The 18,285-nt window shown below is 43.5% G+C and overlaps 1 protein-coding gene across 1 annotated transcript in view; it reads right to left on the reverse strand.

Annotated features, from left to right (window-relative positions):
- The window catches only part of LOC121864543 (formin-like protein 5), a 146,546-nt gene that overhangs the window by 107,449 nt on the left and 20,812 nt on the right, over positions 1-18,285 (reverse strand). The window contains exon 3 of the mRNA XM_042363614.1: positions 4,511-4,644. Within this exon, the coding sequence (XP_042219548.1) occupies positions 4,511-4,644 (134 nt within the window). The remainder of the gene's footprint in view (positions 1-4,510; positions 4,645-18,285) is intronic.

The following is an 18,285-nucleotide window of genomic DNA, read 5'->3' on the forward strand; positions in this document are numbered from 1 at the left end:
AAAAACACTGGTTGGCTCATCCAACTATTCAGGTGTAAGTCTGCCTGTGGGTGGCCACAATGCTGACTTCTCGCTCTGCTGTCACACCCACACAAAAAACATAACAGTTCCATGTAAACATACTGGTGGCCAAGCAACATGTAAAAGATTTTCACTCACACACACACAAAACGCTCATAGTCATCGTACCCAAGCTTTTCTGAAGATTAAGATTTATATATATGCTGATAACCACAAGGAAAGAAGAAAACACGAAGTTCCCAAGCGCTTTCGTGTAATTCACATCTTCAACATATTAACACAATAGAAACCCTATATATTTGAACGTTGAAGATTTTGTTGACTCATGATGTAAAAAGTTGGCAAATACAAAACTCCTTCAAATGTTCAACTAAATAATACATTTCATTCTTACAAAAGTTTTCTTATTTTCTGTTACGAACGACTCTTGCTTACCCCTTGTGGCAGCCGCGTGTCTCCTTCCAACACAAGATGAAATTCTCCAACAGTAGTGAACAAATCTATAAACTTAAACTTTTATATAATTTAATGATTACTTCAATGTACTTGAGGATCATCTGTCTTGTATTGATCACACCCTCCCCCCCCCTTCTTCCCTCCCTCGTTGATTTTTGTTTTTTTCCGATGCGCCACAACAATGACCAGCGAACATGTGAACTTGGTGTCTGTCACTCTGGTCGTGAAAGGAAGCGACTTAAAGGTGACTGCGTCCTCTAATTCCCTGTTGGTGACTGGTGAAACGACTCTGTCCTAATGGGTCTCAGTCCAAATACTTTAAGTCGAGGTCATATAGGATTAGATTCTATTTGCCCCTCGACATCCTTGAGCACCTACATGGATCTTAATCAATGAAAGATATACAAAATAAATAAAAATACATCAGGTCCATCAAAAGCGAAACGTCACATAACTCAACAGAAACGCCTAGAGACCCTCACTCACCGCTGGTACAAGGGACAGCCACGTGTTTCCCCATTAGTGTTTTAATTCCTCTTTGGAAATCAAGTCAAATAATTAAAGTGTAAATACTGCGGTGTTTATATACATAATGTACACAGTGTAGAGTACCACCAAACTAACACTTCCACCACCAGGGGAAAGTGAATGGGGTTAAGAATGGGATGAAGATTAACCCTACCCACATCCACGGCTTATTTCACCTGAAGATTAACCATTAACCATCTTAACACCAACCTAACCTAACCTAATCTAACTTAACCCCCAGGTAGCGTTAGGGTGCTTAATCCTCAGATGAAGAAAACTGGAGGTGCCTAATCTTCATATGATCTTGTTTAAGTTTACAGTATACAGGGAAAATTGACCTCACTTGGCCCTGCACCACGAGATTCCCCAATGGCTTCTCCTAAACTGTTAAACAGAAGCTACACTTATTTACAGGATAATATCTGTCATGTATAACGTAATACATAATGTCTTTCGGAAATTGGAACTTAGTATTATGTCCCTTAATGGTATGAAGGGAAACCACAATTACGGGGAATGTGACTATTGCACCACAGGGTTCATTATTGAGGGTATAGAAATGTGGTAAAAATGTGGAAAACTGTAGTCATTAATTATTACTAGAGAGAGAGAGAGAGAGAGAGAGAGAGAGAGAGAGAGAGAGAGAGGATTTATTCAGCATGTATTTAGACAATGTAGGTATACAGTGAGCATAGACCGTACAGGGAGCTATATAATTAATAATGTACGATACCTAGTAGTTAGTCCGCCAGCCAGAGCAAAGATCCTCAATGGAAATATACTATGATTAGACGTAAGTTTTATATTGTTTATATACCTGTAGTGTCTATGTATCTTGTATGACATTTTTAAAGAATAAATAGTGTATACCCTACTGATATTCGTATTAACATTCCCATACGGTGTACGCTAACGATTGCTTTTTTTTTAATATATCGGACACCACTATTACGTATACTGCACTAAAATGTATCAAAACTGTTTGTCATGGAAGTGGCTATAGACAAGACCACCCTGATATGTCCCCCTGATGTGTCAATACAGAGAACGTCAACAGTTTTATAAAAGAAAAATATATATCTATATAATTGTATACTGGGAGGTAACCATGTATTATCGATCACCTCTCCTCCTCTTCCACTTTTGTTCGGGGTAGATGGGTAGGGAGAGACTAATGCACAAAAAGAATAAAAAGTTATGAGGACATTGAGAACCCCTGGAAAATCCTTTAGTGTATCCAGCACAACCAAAGAAAACTAACTCATGAAGAAACTAACGGAAGAAAAAGAGAATTTCACTCTATCGCACCAGAGAAAACGTGACCAACCCGGCAGCCTGGTCGTAGGGGTGACTCAACCAACACCGCTACACCCAGCAATACCGTCGCAAGGTTGGTGGTCTCTCCTACCCGATGCTTAATCAAAATAATTCCCACGATTTTTTGTTGACTATTAATCTTGCGTTTTTTTTACCTTAAGTCAAACAATTAAGTACACTCTTACACCATCACTCACAAAGGCTATCCATCGTACTAACCTTTGAGAATTGTATAACACTCTGGGTGATACATCTACCATCAACTCGCTCAATATCCCTCAAAACGATCACTTTGTTCTCCTTAATGTGTCCCATATATTGGCTGTTCTATCCTCTATAGTCCAAGCCATCTACTGTCACACGTCTACTAATATCCTGGATTGAGGGGGGAGAGGGGCGGGGGGAGCACTCAGCATCTAAGGAATAATATCATGAAATATCGAGGAGTGGCGAATCTGGGAGAATGAATACGTAGCTAGGGAAGGGGAAGAGAAGAGAGGGGAGGGGAAGGAATGGGGTGGTGTGACTTGATTAATAAAAATCATTTTCTCCGTCAATTCAGAGGTAACGTAGCGAGATAATCCACGATAAAATTAGTTCTATGAGACCTTCTGCTATATGGTGGAGCTGACGGTCGTAATATTATAATCTTTCTCACATATCACGTTTAAAGGTGCTTCCATTATTACCTCACACTTATGTTGGTAATGATTAAGAGGAAAAGTTGTCGTTCTTTAACTTTATTTCACCCATTGTCTCTCTATTGTGGATAAAATGAACACTGAAATAACCTTTGTATTTTTCACTTCGTAATATGATAAAAATAAGGTGTTGTCTATGAATCAACTTAAAACAAGAACAAGATATTGATAGTTTCCCATATAAAAAAAAAACACCCAAAAGATACGACTATAACAGAGGTGGACATATGAAGTGAATGTCAAAATCAAAGTCTAATTTAGTGTCAATGTCAAATTCAGAGTCAATGGAGGAATCTATACACATCAAAATAATCTAGTTGCTTTGGTCACCTGAAACAGAAACACAAATAGCATCATCTATAAACAACAGTCATGGGATCACAGCTGAGGATGTAAACACGACGGCAAACAATTATACCAAGAACCTAACACGGATATAGTGACATCTGAGAAAATTATGGTGCGATAGTTTTACACTTGGTGCTTCGTCACAATACACAAGATCAACACCACATGCATTACACACTATAACAGGTTCATCAGTGTATATATGTGTTTGTGCATCGATACGAGATTTTCTTAGTAAAATCCGTTCGTGGAGAGTGACAAAATTCAATTTACCTTTCTGAACACGTTGCTAATAAAAGGCTATACTTACCACTAGTGAATTAAAGTGCTAGAGTATATACGCAAACTATGCAAACAGTACATTACATCACCTGCACAGTCTAAACATGCCACCAACACATCCTCAGTACACGAATATATATATAAAAAGATTCTTCATAGGCACATAATGGTTAAAAGGACATAGTAGATGATATAACACCAAGTGAGTGTCCAATAAAAAAAAAAGTGGAAAAAAATATAAACATCAGTGTTGGGAAAAATGTACCAATAACAGCAAAAATACGAGTACGGGAAGAACATGGCACTACACAAGCAGAGGCAGCAGCCAACCACCACTCCCCAGACACAAGCCACAAACTAAAATTTTGTTATCTGTGGGGAAAATTTGAATAGCCTAGAAGCGGCCTGTAAAGATGACTACCAAATACCTAGTAGAACAAATGACCAATCACGGCCAAGGATTACTTACCCTTACGCTCCTCCGACCTCAGCAGCCAATCAGCGGTTTGCATTACTCACCAAGATAGCCTGGCAGAAGAACAAGCCAATCAGGGTCCTACTTCAATCCCCATAATATCCTACGGTTAGAATTAGCCAATGAGGTGCCTACATATATTCAACGGAATGTCCAAGAGGGAAAACAGACAATCAACGGCACAAAAATATATTCACCGAAATATCCAGCGGTAAAAATGGCAAATCAGTGACCAGTAACAGCCTCTGAGATGCCCAGCAGAAAAAACAAAAATAGCCAATCAACGGCCAAGAGATTACTCAACAAGCCCCTACCAGCAGAAATAACCAATGAGCGACCAGGATGACGCATAAGCAGCCAATCAGTGCCCAGGAATACTTACCGCGATGGCCTCGGAGTGGGTGACGGTGGAAAAGTTGGTCTGGTTGGCGGCAAGGATGAGGTCACCTGGTCTGAGCCCCGCCCTCCACGCTGGTCCGCCCTGTTCCACCCTCGACACGTAAACACCAATACCTGCTGAAGATGACACACTGTTAGGATACAAACTCTCACAAATTGTAAAATAATGATACGATGAAGTACAATAATAATAATAAAGATACAATAATTAACAAATAGATTTATACAAAAGTAAAGAATACCAATAAAAGAAGTAAGAGATGTACAGAGAGATAACAAAAGCGTCTACAACAACAACAAATAAAATAAAGACAATGTATAAGGTAAATTGACTTACTAGAGTATGGCAGAGGAAAGAACTAATATGTTAATAAGATAAAGAAAAACCATTCTCAAATGTAATAAAAAATATATGTAAAATAATGTGTCCGACGTGTGTAGATCGCCGATGACGTCACACGAGGTAACATAGAGCGGCCTTCTAGATGTGTTAGAAGATAATTCCAAAATGAAAAAAATCTAAGTAATGCTCAGATGTTTTAGGCCTGATATTAACGAGTTTCTTTCACACAACACAGTATAAAATATATGTGGTTACTGAAATACATACATAAAATGTCTCAAACAGATGTATGGGGCTTGGCTAGGACTGCATCCATTTGCGCGACTCGTAGCGTCTATAGTACTAATACTTAAACTGAAAGACAGCGTAAATATTCGACAAATCGAAGTTTTCGTCACGCAACGAACACTACAGCCCGCGGAGGTGGGTAACTCCGTAGCTTCGTAGTGCAGAGATGCTGATCAACAAGATAAAGACTGAAGGAGAAACATATTGTTGCATCAGCTGTTATTTTGTATGTCAACACACACAGACCTGCAGTATCACAAAGACTCAAGTATGCATTATTACGGCATTCTAATAAATAAAACTAATGAATAATTTTAGAAGATTCGGAAAACACCCGCTGACGATTTAGGCATGACTGTTTTTTTTTAGTCATGCTAATAATAGACAGAGATGGTAGTGAAAGTTTGGTGGAGTGAACCTGACCTCAGCTGCAAGGACACCGCCAAGACCCACGCCGTGGTATAAGCGTAACCATAACGACCACCCAGGATTGTTTATGTAGTGCACGGTGACGACACAAAAGTTCAGAATAAAACAGTGATGATATTCTTTAACTAGGAAGACGTGGACAAAATAACGAGAAACTCTTGTGTGTAAATATGTTGGTAAATGTTCAGTGTAACGTCGAGTCTTTTATCATTTATTATCACTCTGTGAGGAATAACAAGTAATGTGGCACAGAATTATGAAGACTACAGACATACATTCAATCACCTACGTACACATCACGCTTCACACACACACACACACACACACACACACACACACCAGGAAGACATTGACACACCAAGACACGGGTGAAGGCAGTTGTTTCTTGTTATGTTTTACACAAGTCTTCGCGTCACTCTCTCACTCACACAACCAATACATACACCGATATATCTCACATATTACAACACATATTATACAGGAGTGAGGGAGTTGTAGGTATTGTTATGTGGTTAATAACATACGAAAAGAATAACAAAAAAATAACAGGTTGTCTATGGCTGTATTTGACCCAGGGACCATCACCACCTGGACGCTGACACCACTGCTCGCCTGTGTTAACTTCTGCTTATTAACAGCTACACCGTCTATATATATTTATTACTCACAGCCGCTTCAGTAATGTTTTTAATAGATGGTAACAAGTGATCGCGGGCCCTTCGTGCCCGGTGAAAGTTTGAACGCTCGTGCTTGGCTAGCATACAGCGAATGAGGGTAGACTTGCATCGTTTTCCATCGTAAATAAAATGGTTAATTAATGCCTTCCTAAAGAAACCATCGACATGGGACCAGGTTTGTTCCACTCTACGAATTTTTTGCGATTTTTCCACCAAGGTTGATGAAAACGATTGTGCCGTTTCGGCTGCCCAGAACAGACAGACAGACAGACAGACAGACAGACAGACAGCCACGGCTATTCATATAGTATATTAGATACATATCACTTCTGTCATGAGGTTCACTTAATGTTATATAATAAGTGTCATATAAATATTATTATCGACATATTCCTTTTGACTTATACGCTATCGTGATATATGGAGAATAAAAATACCACACACACACACACACACATGATATATGGAGCTAACACACCACCACACACACACAGCACATGTATCTATAGTTACAGCAGCTTCATGTATCTCATAGAGCAGCATCACACCTCTATACAGTTACAGCAGCTTCATGTATCTAATAGTTACAGCAGCTTCATGTATCTAATAGTTACAGCAATCTTATATCTTTCTATCAGTTACAGCAGCTTCATGTATCTAATAGTTACAGCAGCTTCATGTATCTAATAGTTACAGCAGCTTCATGTATCTAATAGTTACAGCGGCTGGGATCCGTTCTCCTCATCGGCTTCAATCGTCTCTTCATTACGGGTATATCAACTGAAGCTTCAACCTCTCTGTTTTCTGAAGCCACACAGTCCAGCAGAGGTCCACACTCCGAAGCTCTGAGAACCTATAGTAGTGTTAGAGGCTTCACTGTTGCTGAGGGCTATATTTCTTGGGGCTACTCGGGTGCTGAGGGCTACACTGTTACGGGTGGGGGGCTAGAGTGCGTGTGAGGGGATGCACCATGTTCCCCTCCCCCTCCCCCCCCCCGAAGTCGATGCTACTTTGTCCAGAAACATCACTTTTAGACACTTCAAAATCTCTGTAATGTACTGTACTCACGTTGCACAAACAGAATCATCTTTGAAAACTTCTAAATTGGGGTGGAGGGGTGGGGAGAGGGAGGAAGGGGGTGGGGGGGGAAAGAGGGGGAAAAGGGAAAAGAGGAGGGGGTTCCGTCCCTCAGATGCCGACCCCCAACAAGAGGAAGGCCGCCTGTACTTAGCTTCAGTTTTCATCATAGAGCTAAAATTTCTTATAATTTTTCGACATGTGTATTTACGATTGACCAAGAGCAGACATAAGCCATAAGCTGCCACTCCAGGACCCGGGCAAAGGTGTGGTACCCTCGGCTATAAGTATTGATATATGACCTAAGATAGAAAAGTTTTGAGGGTTGTGTCTCTTGTGGCCTTATGGCGGCTGGATGATGAATGACCCATAACTCACAGTGATTTGTGGCGCAAGAGGCAGCAGCAGTTAGCGCCGGTGACTTCCTCCTCCTCCTCCTCCTCCTCCTCAACCTTCAGGCCAAAGTTGCTCTCTTCCATCTCTACACCATCGCCTTCCCTTCCATCTCCACACCATCACCTTCCCTTCCACCTGTGCTTCCATCTCTACACCATCGCCTTCCCTTCCATCTCCACACCATCACCTTCCCTTCCACCTGTGCACCTTCCCTTCCACCTGTGCACCATCACCTTCCCTTCCATCTCTGCACCATCACCTTCCCTTCCACCTGTGCACCATCACCTTCCCTTCCACCTGCGCACCATCACCTTCCCTTCCACCTGTGCACCATCACCTTCCTTCCATCGCTACACCATCACCTTCCCTTCCATCTCTACACCATCACCTTCCTTCCATCAGTACACCATCACCTTCCCTTCCATCTCTACACCATCGCCTTCCCTTCCACCTACACCATCACCTTCCCTTCCATCTCTACACCATCACCTTCCGTTCCCTCACTACACCATCACCTTCCCTTCCACCTGTGCACCATAACTATCTCCTTCCACACTACACTATTTCCTCTTCTACCTGTCCACCACAATTTACCCTTCCACTACCGTCACACTGCCTCTTCCACTTTTAACAAACTCGTAAATCATCAAAGTACAATCCCATTATCTGAAGGTTGGCGACCACAGTCCTCCACTCTAAACGTTCTCAGGCTGTTTTAACCAATCCTCTAAGGTTTTCTATCTCTCTGAGGACCCAGTTTATAATTTCATTCATCCATCCTAGTCTCTGTTATTATCTCCTTATCTCTAAAGTATCTCATTTTTTTTCCTTTTCTCGTATAAAAGTTTATTAAAATTTACTACATTTCTCCACATCCTACACCCTCTTTTATCAACTTTCTATTTACCTGTCTGTCATTATTCATTAAACATATAACATTAATTAAACCTCTCATTTACCTGTGCAGTTTTTGTCATTAATGGACAGGTGGCAGAACACGACAGAGTAAGACCTCGGTGACTCAGTACTAAAGGTATAGTTCTCTCAACGACTGAGTCAGTCAGTAAGGGAAGGCCTTCATGGAGCTGACTAACGCAGCTAGATATCATAAAATCCTGGAACATTATTATGACCTACAGTACATCATGTGAGAACAAACCTAATTACAGCAGACTCCGCTCATTAGTGCGGGAGTGTAAATTAATTCTACTGTTCAAATGTTATGTGGATATTAATGAGGAATTATTAGCACGGTAATAATGATATATATATATATATATATATATATATATATATATATATATATATATATATATATATATATATATATATATATATATATATATATATTCCAAAATCTCAAGCATCATTGAAGACAAAAGCTTGAGGAGATGAGGGGGGGGGGTCCAGCAGGTAGTGTCGGTCTAAAACTCTAAATTAGTGTGAGAGGGTCGACGGTGTTGGTCCTGTCGCCTCGTGGATTACACTGAAGTGCGAAATCTCAGAAGCATTAGAGAAGTGTCTCGGAGTTTAGACCAAGTCGATAAAAGACTTAACTTTAGAGAGTTGGTGTCTGCTGCTGGGTACTCCAGCCAAGTTGCTTGTGACTTCAAGTTAAATGGGTCCCAGTCCTATCGGACCTCAGTTCTAATCTAAACACGCGTAATTTAGACATTAAGAATGGCCCCAAGTAGACGAGATCTACTGAGATTTGGGTCCATCTAACCAGCCACTTACCACAGGACGTTCTCCTACGACCAATGTCACGTTACTGTCATACGTTAGTGCCATGTAGCCATCCCTACACGCACTGCTTTTTCATTCACAAACATATCTTATAAATCATTAATGAGTTTTTACATCTCTTGGACAAACAAATTAAGAAAGACAACCAAAGTTAGTCACCAGTGTCCCATAATTGATATTTAATGTATAGTCGATAAACAAACCCCGGCGTATAAACTTCTGCTACGCTTCTAAACTTGTTGCCGGAAGTTTGAGTCCCTGGTGACCTGAATCTGAGGCGCTGGAGACAAATTCAGCTTCCTGATGTGTCCTTAAGTTCATCCTGTTATCCTGTCTTTAAACTTTCTCTTTTTACTTTCTTCCTTTCCTTCCTAATCCGTTTATCTTTATTTTTACTTTCCAGTTTCTCTTTTCTTTCTTCTCTTTCTTATGCATTTTCTTTTATTCTCCTTTCGTTTTTCCTCTACATCATCCTTTTTCTTCTTCTTTCCTCTGCCTTCCCTTTTCTTCCCCACTCTCTTTCAACCCCATCCTTTTCTCTCTTCTCTCCTTTTCCTTCTTCTCCCTTCTCCTGGTATTTACACCCTCTCCCGGTGCCTCAAATACCAAAGGTACCAAAAGTATTTCCAAGTCCCAGATAAATGGTGAAGATGGTAAGGATCCAGCAGCCTTTTCCAGTCACTGTGGGGAGTTGACATGGTGCCTCGGGTCTCTCCTACCACCCCCTGCACTTACCCAACGTGTTGCTCCTTGTGTAAAGCGTCTCTGCTCCCCCCTCCCCCCTTCCGTCTCACCCTTTACCCCCCTTCTCCTGGTTTAAAAGAGGGGGAGGGGAGTGGTGAGGGGGTTTCTGCAACTTACTTTTCAAATCGTAGGTTGTAAAGTTATTTTGTGAATTGGTTTGCTTCAAATTTGCTGTACTTTCTTTTGTATGTGTGTATGTGTGTATGTGTGTATGTGTGTGTGTGTGTGTGTGTGTGTGTGTGTGAGTGAGTGAAACTATGGGCAGTAATTGGGAACCTGGATATCAATCGATCTGCGGCTTGTGTTTCGGGGTAATAGTTACCCAGTGCAGTTAGTGAGGTGCCCGGTCTTCTCGGATATCATGCTTTTATTTCCTCTTTTATTCTCCAATTTTTCTGATATTTTCTCGCTATACTTTCTTATATTTCTCAATCTTTCTTATTAATCAGATCAAGGTCCACCTCAGGTCATGCCCAGCAGAGTACCTCCTCCTCCTCCTCCCCCTCCTTCTCCAGTCCACTCTTCCTCCTCCTCCAGCCCTCCTCATCCTCTTCCTTCAGTCGCCTTCAGGGCTGAATATTTCACTTCCTGGTCACCAGTTCCCTTGTCTCTCTTCCACATTCTTGTCGTCGTATTTCAAATCCCAGCGACGCTTTTACCTCACTTTATCCTCTTCTGACTTATCTCTCTGCATCACCCACCTCTCTCCTCCATTGTGTTTTGCCTCTCACTTCTCCTGGATCATCTTTAAACCTCTTCTATCCACTTCATTCATCCTCCACTTGTGTTGTCTATTATCTTCGTATTTCAATTACACTTCTCTTTAGTCCTTCATCTGTCGTCACCGCGTTGGTCCGTTTAAACACTCGTAGGTCGTATGTGTAATAGGTCAAGGATTTAAGTTGTTACCCACGGTTGTATTAAGGCAAGTGTGGGTGTTGAGGGGTTGTATTATGTCTGTTGTATTTTAATTCTCATTAGTGATTGTTATTCATGTCGTAAGATTGACCAACAAGCCTACGTTCCTCTTCTGTATATACGATCAAGGAACACAATGGCGATGGTATTTTTTGTTTTCCTCTGGGCACTATTTATTACTCACTCCGAGGGGATCGTGTGAGTGTATGTCAGTCTTGTCTGGTTCAGTTAGAGTGGCTGTAACGAGGTATGCATGTCAGACACACACCACGAGACCACAAACACTTACACAATATTAAATTCTACTTGATAATTCTTTGGTGGTTGGGAGGGGAGGGGGGTGGGGAGGAGATCTTACAGTCACGTGATTAAAAATGTAAACAACCCGCCTTGATAAATGGTTGTTAGCGCCACACGTGACTTGTATGGAAAGCGGTCTATAGAATGTCAGTTTCTTCCGATGTCACAAGTTCCATGTTTCCCCCAGCGGCGGTACAGACATGAACCATCTTAATAGTTACTTTAATGTTAAAATATTACTCCTCGCTGGTCTTCCTCACTCTTGCCCAGCATTCATCTTGATCTTTTATAAAAGCTTCCTGGAGAATCAATGAAATCTTGTAAAAACTTGGACCTCTGTGATTACTACTATATTTCACAGTTGGGTTCATGGCTGCTGAATGTGGAAGCTCTTCGTCATATGTCAATTAAATAAGCAATATATACTTCCAAGTAATAATCTTTTAAGTGGAAAGTTATTTATTTCACAACACCTCATAATATCTTGATGCAAATTTATAGTTCAAATTACGTTGTCTTAACCATTATTCTATTTACAATCTAAACAGTGTAGTTTGGCACACTCCATCATATAAATAACTTGCTAGGAAATCACAAATTCAATTACATGATCCACAATTAAGACCACTCCTTATCTTAAATCAATGAAACATAATTAAGGATACAGTTCGCAACATTACATTAAATTATATAACGTCACAGTCGATCTGGCTTCCTATCAGTGAAAACCTCAGTCGGTCACCACCACCCAAGACAGAGGAAGTCGTCAGTCCAGAGATCAAAGGTCAAGGACTAAACTGTGAACGATACACCACACAATAAAGAAAAATGTGTTTAATAAGAGACAATTCATAACACCGTCTCGCTCTCCGGTGCTTCTATACATACAGTAGTCTTGCCATCACTGCACTTTAAACCATTACTATTAATCGACAATATAAACAAAACATATCTACGAAAAATATAACGCAGTGTGGTTTAAATTATAGTAGTTGTTGTAGTAGTAGTAGTAGTAGTAAGGGGAGGATGGAGGCCACGTAGTAGTAGTAGTAGTAGTTGTTGTTGTTGTATCGGTAACAAAACTCATGTTTGTTGCACAGGTATCGACCACCACTACAACAGCCGCCATCAACCACACTCCTGTAACACTGAGCCAGCTGTGAGAGGTACCATCACTGAGCCAGCTGTGGGAGGTACCATCACTGAGCCAGCTGTGAGAGGTACCATCACTGAGCCAGCTGTGAGAGGTACCATCACTGAGCCAGCCCATCACTGAGCCAGCTGTGGGAGGTACCATCACTGAGCCAGCTGTGAGAGGTACCATCACTGAGCCAGCTGTGGGAGGTACCATCACTGAGCCAGCTGTGGGAGGTACCATCACTGAGCCAGCTGTGAGAGGTACCATCACTGAGCCAGCTGTGGGAGGTACCATCACTGAGCCAGCTGTGGGAGGTACCATCACTGAGCCAGCTGTGGGAGGTACCATCACTGAGCCAGCTGTGGGAGGTACCATCACTGTGAGCCAGCTGTGGGAGAGTACCATCACTGAAGCTGGCTGTGGGAGGTACCATCACTGAGCCAGCTGTGGGAGGTACCATCACTGGAGCCAGCTGTGGGAGGTACCATCCCACTGAGCCAGCTGTGGGAGGTACCATCCCACTGAGCCAGCTGTGGGAGGTACCCATCACTGAGCCAGCTGTGGGAGGTACCATCACTGGAGCCAGCTGTGGGAGGTACCATCACTGAGCCAGCTGTGGGAGGTACCATCACTGAGCCAACTGTGAGAGTACCATCACTGAGTAGCTGTGGGAGGTACCATCACTGAGCCAGCTGTGGGAGGTACCATCCTGAAACCAGCTGTGGGAGGTACCATCACTGAGCCAGCTGGGAGGTACCATCACTGAGCCAACTGTGGAGGTACCATCACTGTGAGCCAGCAGTGGGAGGTACCATCACTGAGCCAGCTGTGGGAGGCACCATCACTGAGCCAGATGTGGGAGGTACCATCACTGAACCAGCTGTGGGAGGTACCATCACTGAGCCAGCTGTGGGAGAGTACCATCACTGAGCCAGCTGTGGGAGAGTACCATCACTGAGCCAGCTGTGGGAGAGTACCATCACTGAGCCAGCAGTGGGAGAGTATACCATCACTGAGCCAGCTGTGGGAGGCGCACCATCACTGAGCCAGATGTGGGAGGTACCATCACTGCCAGCTGTGCAGGAGAGCCATCACTGAGCCAGCTGTGGGAGTACCATCACTGGTAGCTGTGGGAGGAGTACCATCACTGAGCAGCTGTGGGAGGTACCATCCCACTGAGCCAGCTGTGGGAGGCCTGCATCACTGAGGCAACTGTGGGAGGAGTACCATCACTGTATGAGCCAGCTGTGGGGAGGCACCATCACTGAGCCAGATGTAAGGAGGTACCATCACTGAGCCAGCTGTTGGAGGTACCATCACTGAGCCAGCTGTGGGAGGTACCATCACTGAGCCAGCTGTGGGAGGTACCATCACTGAGCCAGCTGTGGGAGGTACCATCACTGAGCCAGCTGTGGGAGGTACACACCTGTCTCACACCTTAATTTAATAATCAATTTTCTCCAGTAAAAAATAAGAAACAGTCGCTAAGACTCTCCTTCTACGAACATCCCACAAACCTCACCTCACGTAACTTCACCTCACTTCACTTCATCTCACCTCACCTCACGTAACTTCCCTTCACCTCACTTTACTTCACTTCACCTCACCTCACCTAGCCTGACCTCACCTCACCTAAACTAAAAATATCACCATCATGTATATAACTTTGTATACTACAGGGTGGTCGAGAGGTCCCTGTGCACCTCTATAACGCAACACTACAGTAATTTAACTTACCTTACTAATAATAATATAGGTATTAACACGGAACAGACTATATAATATAGGTATTAACACGGAACAGACTATATTACTAGCTATTGCAGGTGCACATGGACTTTTCGACCACCCTAATACTCACGTAATATTAACAGTATGTATTACCTTAAAAAAATTTACGCTTCAAATTCTTTTTTTGGGAGTGGGGTGGCAAGCGTTGGATTATTAGTAAATTTTTTTAGTTTAGTTTTATACATTTACCTCAGCATAGTTACTTGTTGCAAAAGAGTGGAAATAATACCACTAAATATTTCTAAGGAAGACAGGGAGCTTGAAATACTCCAAAGTATGTTGTACTGTATATACCTGACAGTAATTCATAAAATGTGTCTGTATATTTTTCTCTCCAGTGAAGAATTTGGTATAACAACATATATATATATTAAGTCCTTGGAAATTATATATATAATATTTTAAGGGGAATATTGTATAACGCAAATGGGATATTGTATTGTTTTGATAAGGTGACTCTGGTAGGTTAGGTGGTTTGTATTATTTGTCCATTACACCTCATCTACACCTTCCCTCTACACCCTTCGATATACTGCCCCTACACCTTCTATACACCTCCCCTACACCCCTTCTATACACCTTCCCCACCCCTTCCATACACCTCCCCCTACACCCTCTCTACCTTCCCCTACACCCCATCTATACATCCCCTACACCCTTCTATACATCTCCCCTACACCCTCCCTACACCTCCCCTACATCCTCCTACACACTCCCCTACACCCCTTCTATACATCTCCCCTACACCCCTTCTATACACCTCCCTACCACCCCTCCTACACCTCCCCTACATCCTCCTACACCTCCCCCTACACCCCCATCCTATACACCTCCCCTACACCCCTTCTATACTCCCCTACACCCCTTCTATACACCTCCCTACATCCTCCTACACTCCCCTACATCCTCCCCTACATCTCCCCATACACCCTTCTATACACCTCCTTACCTCTCTACACCTCATGACTTACGACCCACACTATTCACTGTTACCCGACCCCCAAACCCATGCCACGATCTACTACCCATGATTTAGGGCCTACAATCTACATTATTTTACAATCTATTACCCACAGACCTACGTCTCTGGACCCACGACCCTCAACGTACGACCTATGACTATCTTTCCCTTCCAGAAAATGAAGGTAGTAACTCAGGCGGCTAATAAGACCCAAGGAACGACCCCCAAGGGATTCGTGCGTCGCTGCGTACTCACGACCCGACCCCCCCCCCCACCCACCCCAGGACACCCTCCCTCCTGGTAAAACAGAACACACACACACACACACACACACACACACACACACACACACACACACACACACACACACACACACACACACACACACACACATCCTGTAACAATAAAAATCCACCGCCAATTGCTATCTGTGTTCAGTTATTAAAGTGTAATCAGACCATTCTATTTGTCCCAGAAAGCTACCCGAGGAGAGAGAGAGAGAGAGAGAGAGAGAGACTGCACTAGTTTCACACTACTAATACACACTGTGGTAATCCCTATCTCCTAACCCAACCAGGTAAACACACGGGAACAATGCACCAATCCAGGTATTCCAGAGTACCTGATGATGCTGACTCGGGAATCGAATCAGGAATCTTATCAAGCATTAGAGGCATCAGTATAGACGTAACATGCGTAAAATTCCAATCAACGCCAACTCACCTATAATATATAACCCACGGCCCACGACCACAACCCACGGCTCACGACCTTAACCCACGGCCCACTACTAAAATAAATTAATATATCATTTCTATCGGTATATAGCAGTTGATAGGCGCCCTAAATATATTCCCCAAAACAAAGAAATAATCACGAGAAAAGGAAAGGCCTCACCACAAAGGGGGTCTAAAAAAACATCATAGTTACCCCGGGAGTTTGGGTTGGAGGTGCGGTTTTCTTTGAACATCATCAGAGAGAGAGAGAGAGAGAGAGAGAAGTTTGTCTGACAATTATGAGTTTTCCAAGTTTTGAGGCCAAGTGATTGGTGACTTATGTTTTCCTCTTCTCTTTTCTCTTATCGTTTTCATCAGGAGTTGTATTTCGCTTCTTTCTTTACTCTCTTCTTTGAGGGGAGGGGGAGGAGGACGAAAACAGGGAAAGAGAGTAAACCTCACAAGCGTCACCTCACCTCACGTAAATTAACCTTGACTGAACTTAATCTTCCTAACCTAACCTAACCTAACAGACCCAACCCAACCTTCGCCTAGGCCTAACTATAACTAGATAGATAGATAGAGATAATGAGATATCAGAGAGCTGGTACACCCCTCCAAATTCATCAGGATTTTCGGAAACTTACCTGGAAAAGTTTGGTTCCTCTCTCTCTCTCTCTCTCCTTCTCTTTCGCTGATTAGATTGGTTATGTTAGAAAGATTAGATTATGTCAGCTTAGGTTAGTTTACATTAAGCCAGTTTAGGTTAGGTCATAATAAAACCATATTAGTTTAGATTAAATTGAGTTAGGTTAGATTAGGTTAAACCATCTTAGTGTAGGTTAGGTTAGGATGGATGAAGGCAAATATTAGAGGCCCCATTTTACGCAGCTTAATTCAAACTTATTCAAGAGCGAGTAACAAACTTTGTAGCTTGAACGGGTGGCATTTTGTTCAATGTTATTTTAGCTGTAGAATTTTATCTAATGGGAAGTATTTGGGGATTTTTGTCCTGTGGAAAATATTTTTGTGGTATTTTATCAAGTGTATATATGTGGAGGTGACACAGGAACACGTGGAGGTGACACAGGGTACACGTGGAGGTGACACAGGGTACACGTGGAGGTGACACAGGGACGTGGAGGTGACACAGTGGTGGTGGGTGGTGGTGTGGGTGACACAGTGTGGGGTGACGGGGGGTGACACAGGGTACACGTGGAGGTGACACAGGGTACACGTGGGTGACACAGGTGGGGTGACACAGGGTACACGTGGAGGTGACACAGGGTACGTGGAGGTGAAACAGGGGTACACGTGGAGTGACACAGGGTACACGTGGAGGTGACACAGGGTACGTGGAGGTGACACAGGGGTACACGTGGAGGTGACACAGGGTACGTGGAGGTGACACAGGGTACGTGGAGGTGACACAGGGGTACACGTGGAGGTGACACAGGGTACCGTGGAGGTGACACAGGGTACACGTGGAGGTGACACAGGGTACACGTGGAGGTGACACAGGGTACACGTGGAGTGACACGGGGTACGTGGAGGTGAACAGGGTACGTGGAGGTGACACAGGGGCACGTGGGGTGACACAGGGTACACGTGGGGTGACACAGGGTACGTGGGACACAGGGTACGTGGAGGTGACACAGGGTACACGTGGGGTCGGGTGGGGGACACAGGGTCAGTGGAGGTGCGGACAGGGTACGTGGAGGTGACCAGTGTACACTGGAGGTGACACAGGGTACAAGTGGGTGACAGGGGTACACTGGGGTGACACAGGGTACACGTGGAGGTGACACAGTGTACACATGGAGGTGACACAGGGTACAAGTGGAGGTGACACAGGGTACGTGGAAGTGACACAGGGTACACGTGGAGGTGACACAGGGTACACGTGGAGGTGACACAGGGTACACGTGGAGGTAACACAGGGTACACGTGGAGGTGACACAGGGTACACGTGGAGGTGACACAGGGTACACGTGAAGGTGACACAGGGTACATGGGGGGGTACAGTGGGTGACACAGGGTACGTGGAGGTGATGGGTACGTGGAGGTGACACAGGGTACACGTGGAGGTGACACAGGGTACACGTGAAGGTGACACAGGGTACCGTGGGTGAACAGGGTACACATGGAGGTGACACAGGGTACGCGTGGGTGACTGGGGTACACGTGGAGGTGACACCTGTTGTTAATTCGTCCATCTTAGTGCCTTTGTCTCA

Source organism: Homarus americanus, unplaced genomic scaffold (assembly GCF_018991925.1).
Source record: "Homarus americanus isolate GMGI-L3 unplaced genomic scaffold, GMGI_Hamer_2.0 scaffold21294, whole genome shotgun sequence".
Lineage (NCBI taxonomy): Eukaryota > Metazoa > Arthropoda > Malacostraca > Decapoda > Nephropidae > Homarus > Homarus americanus.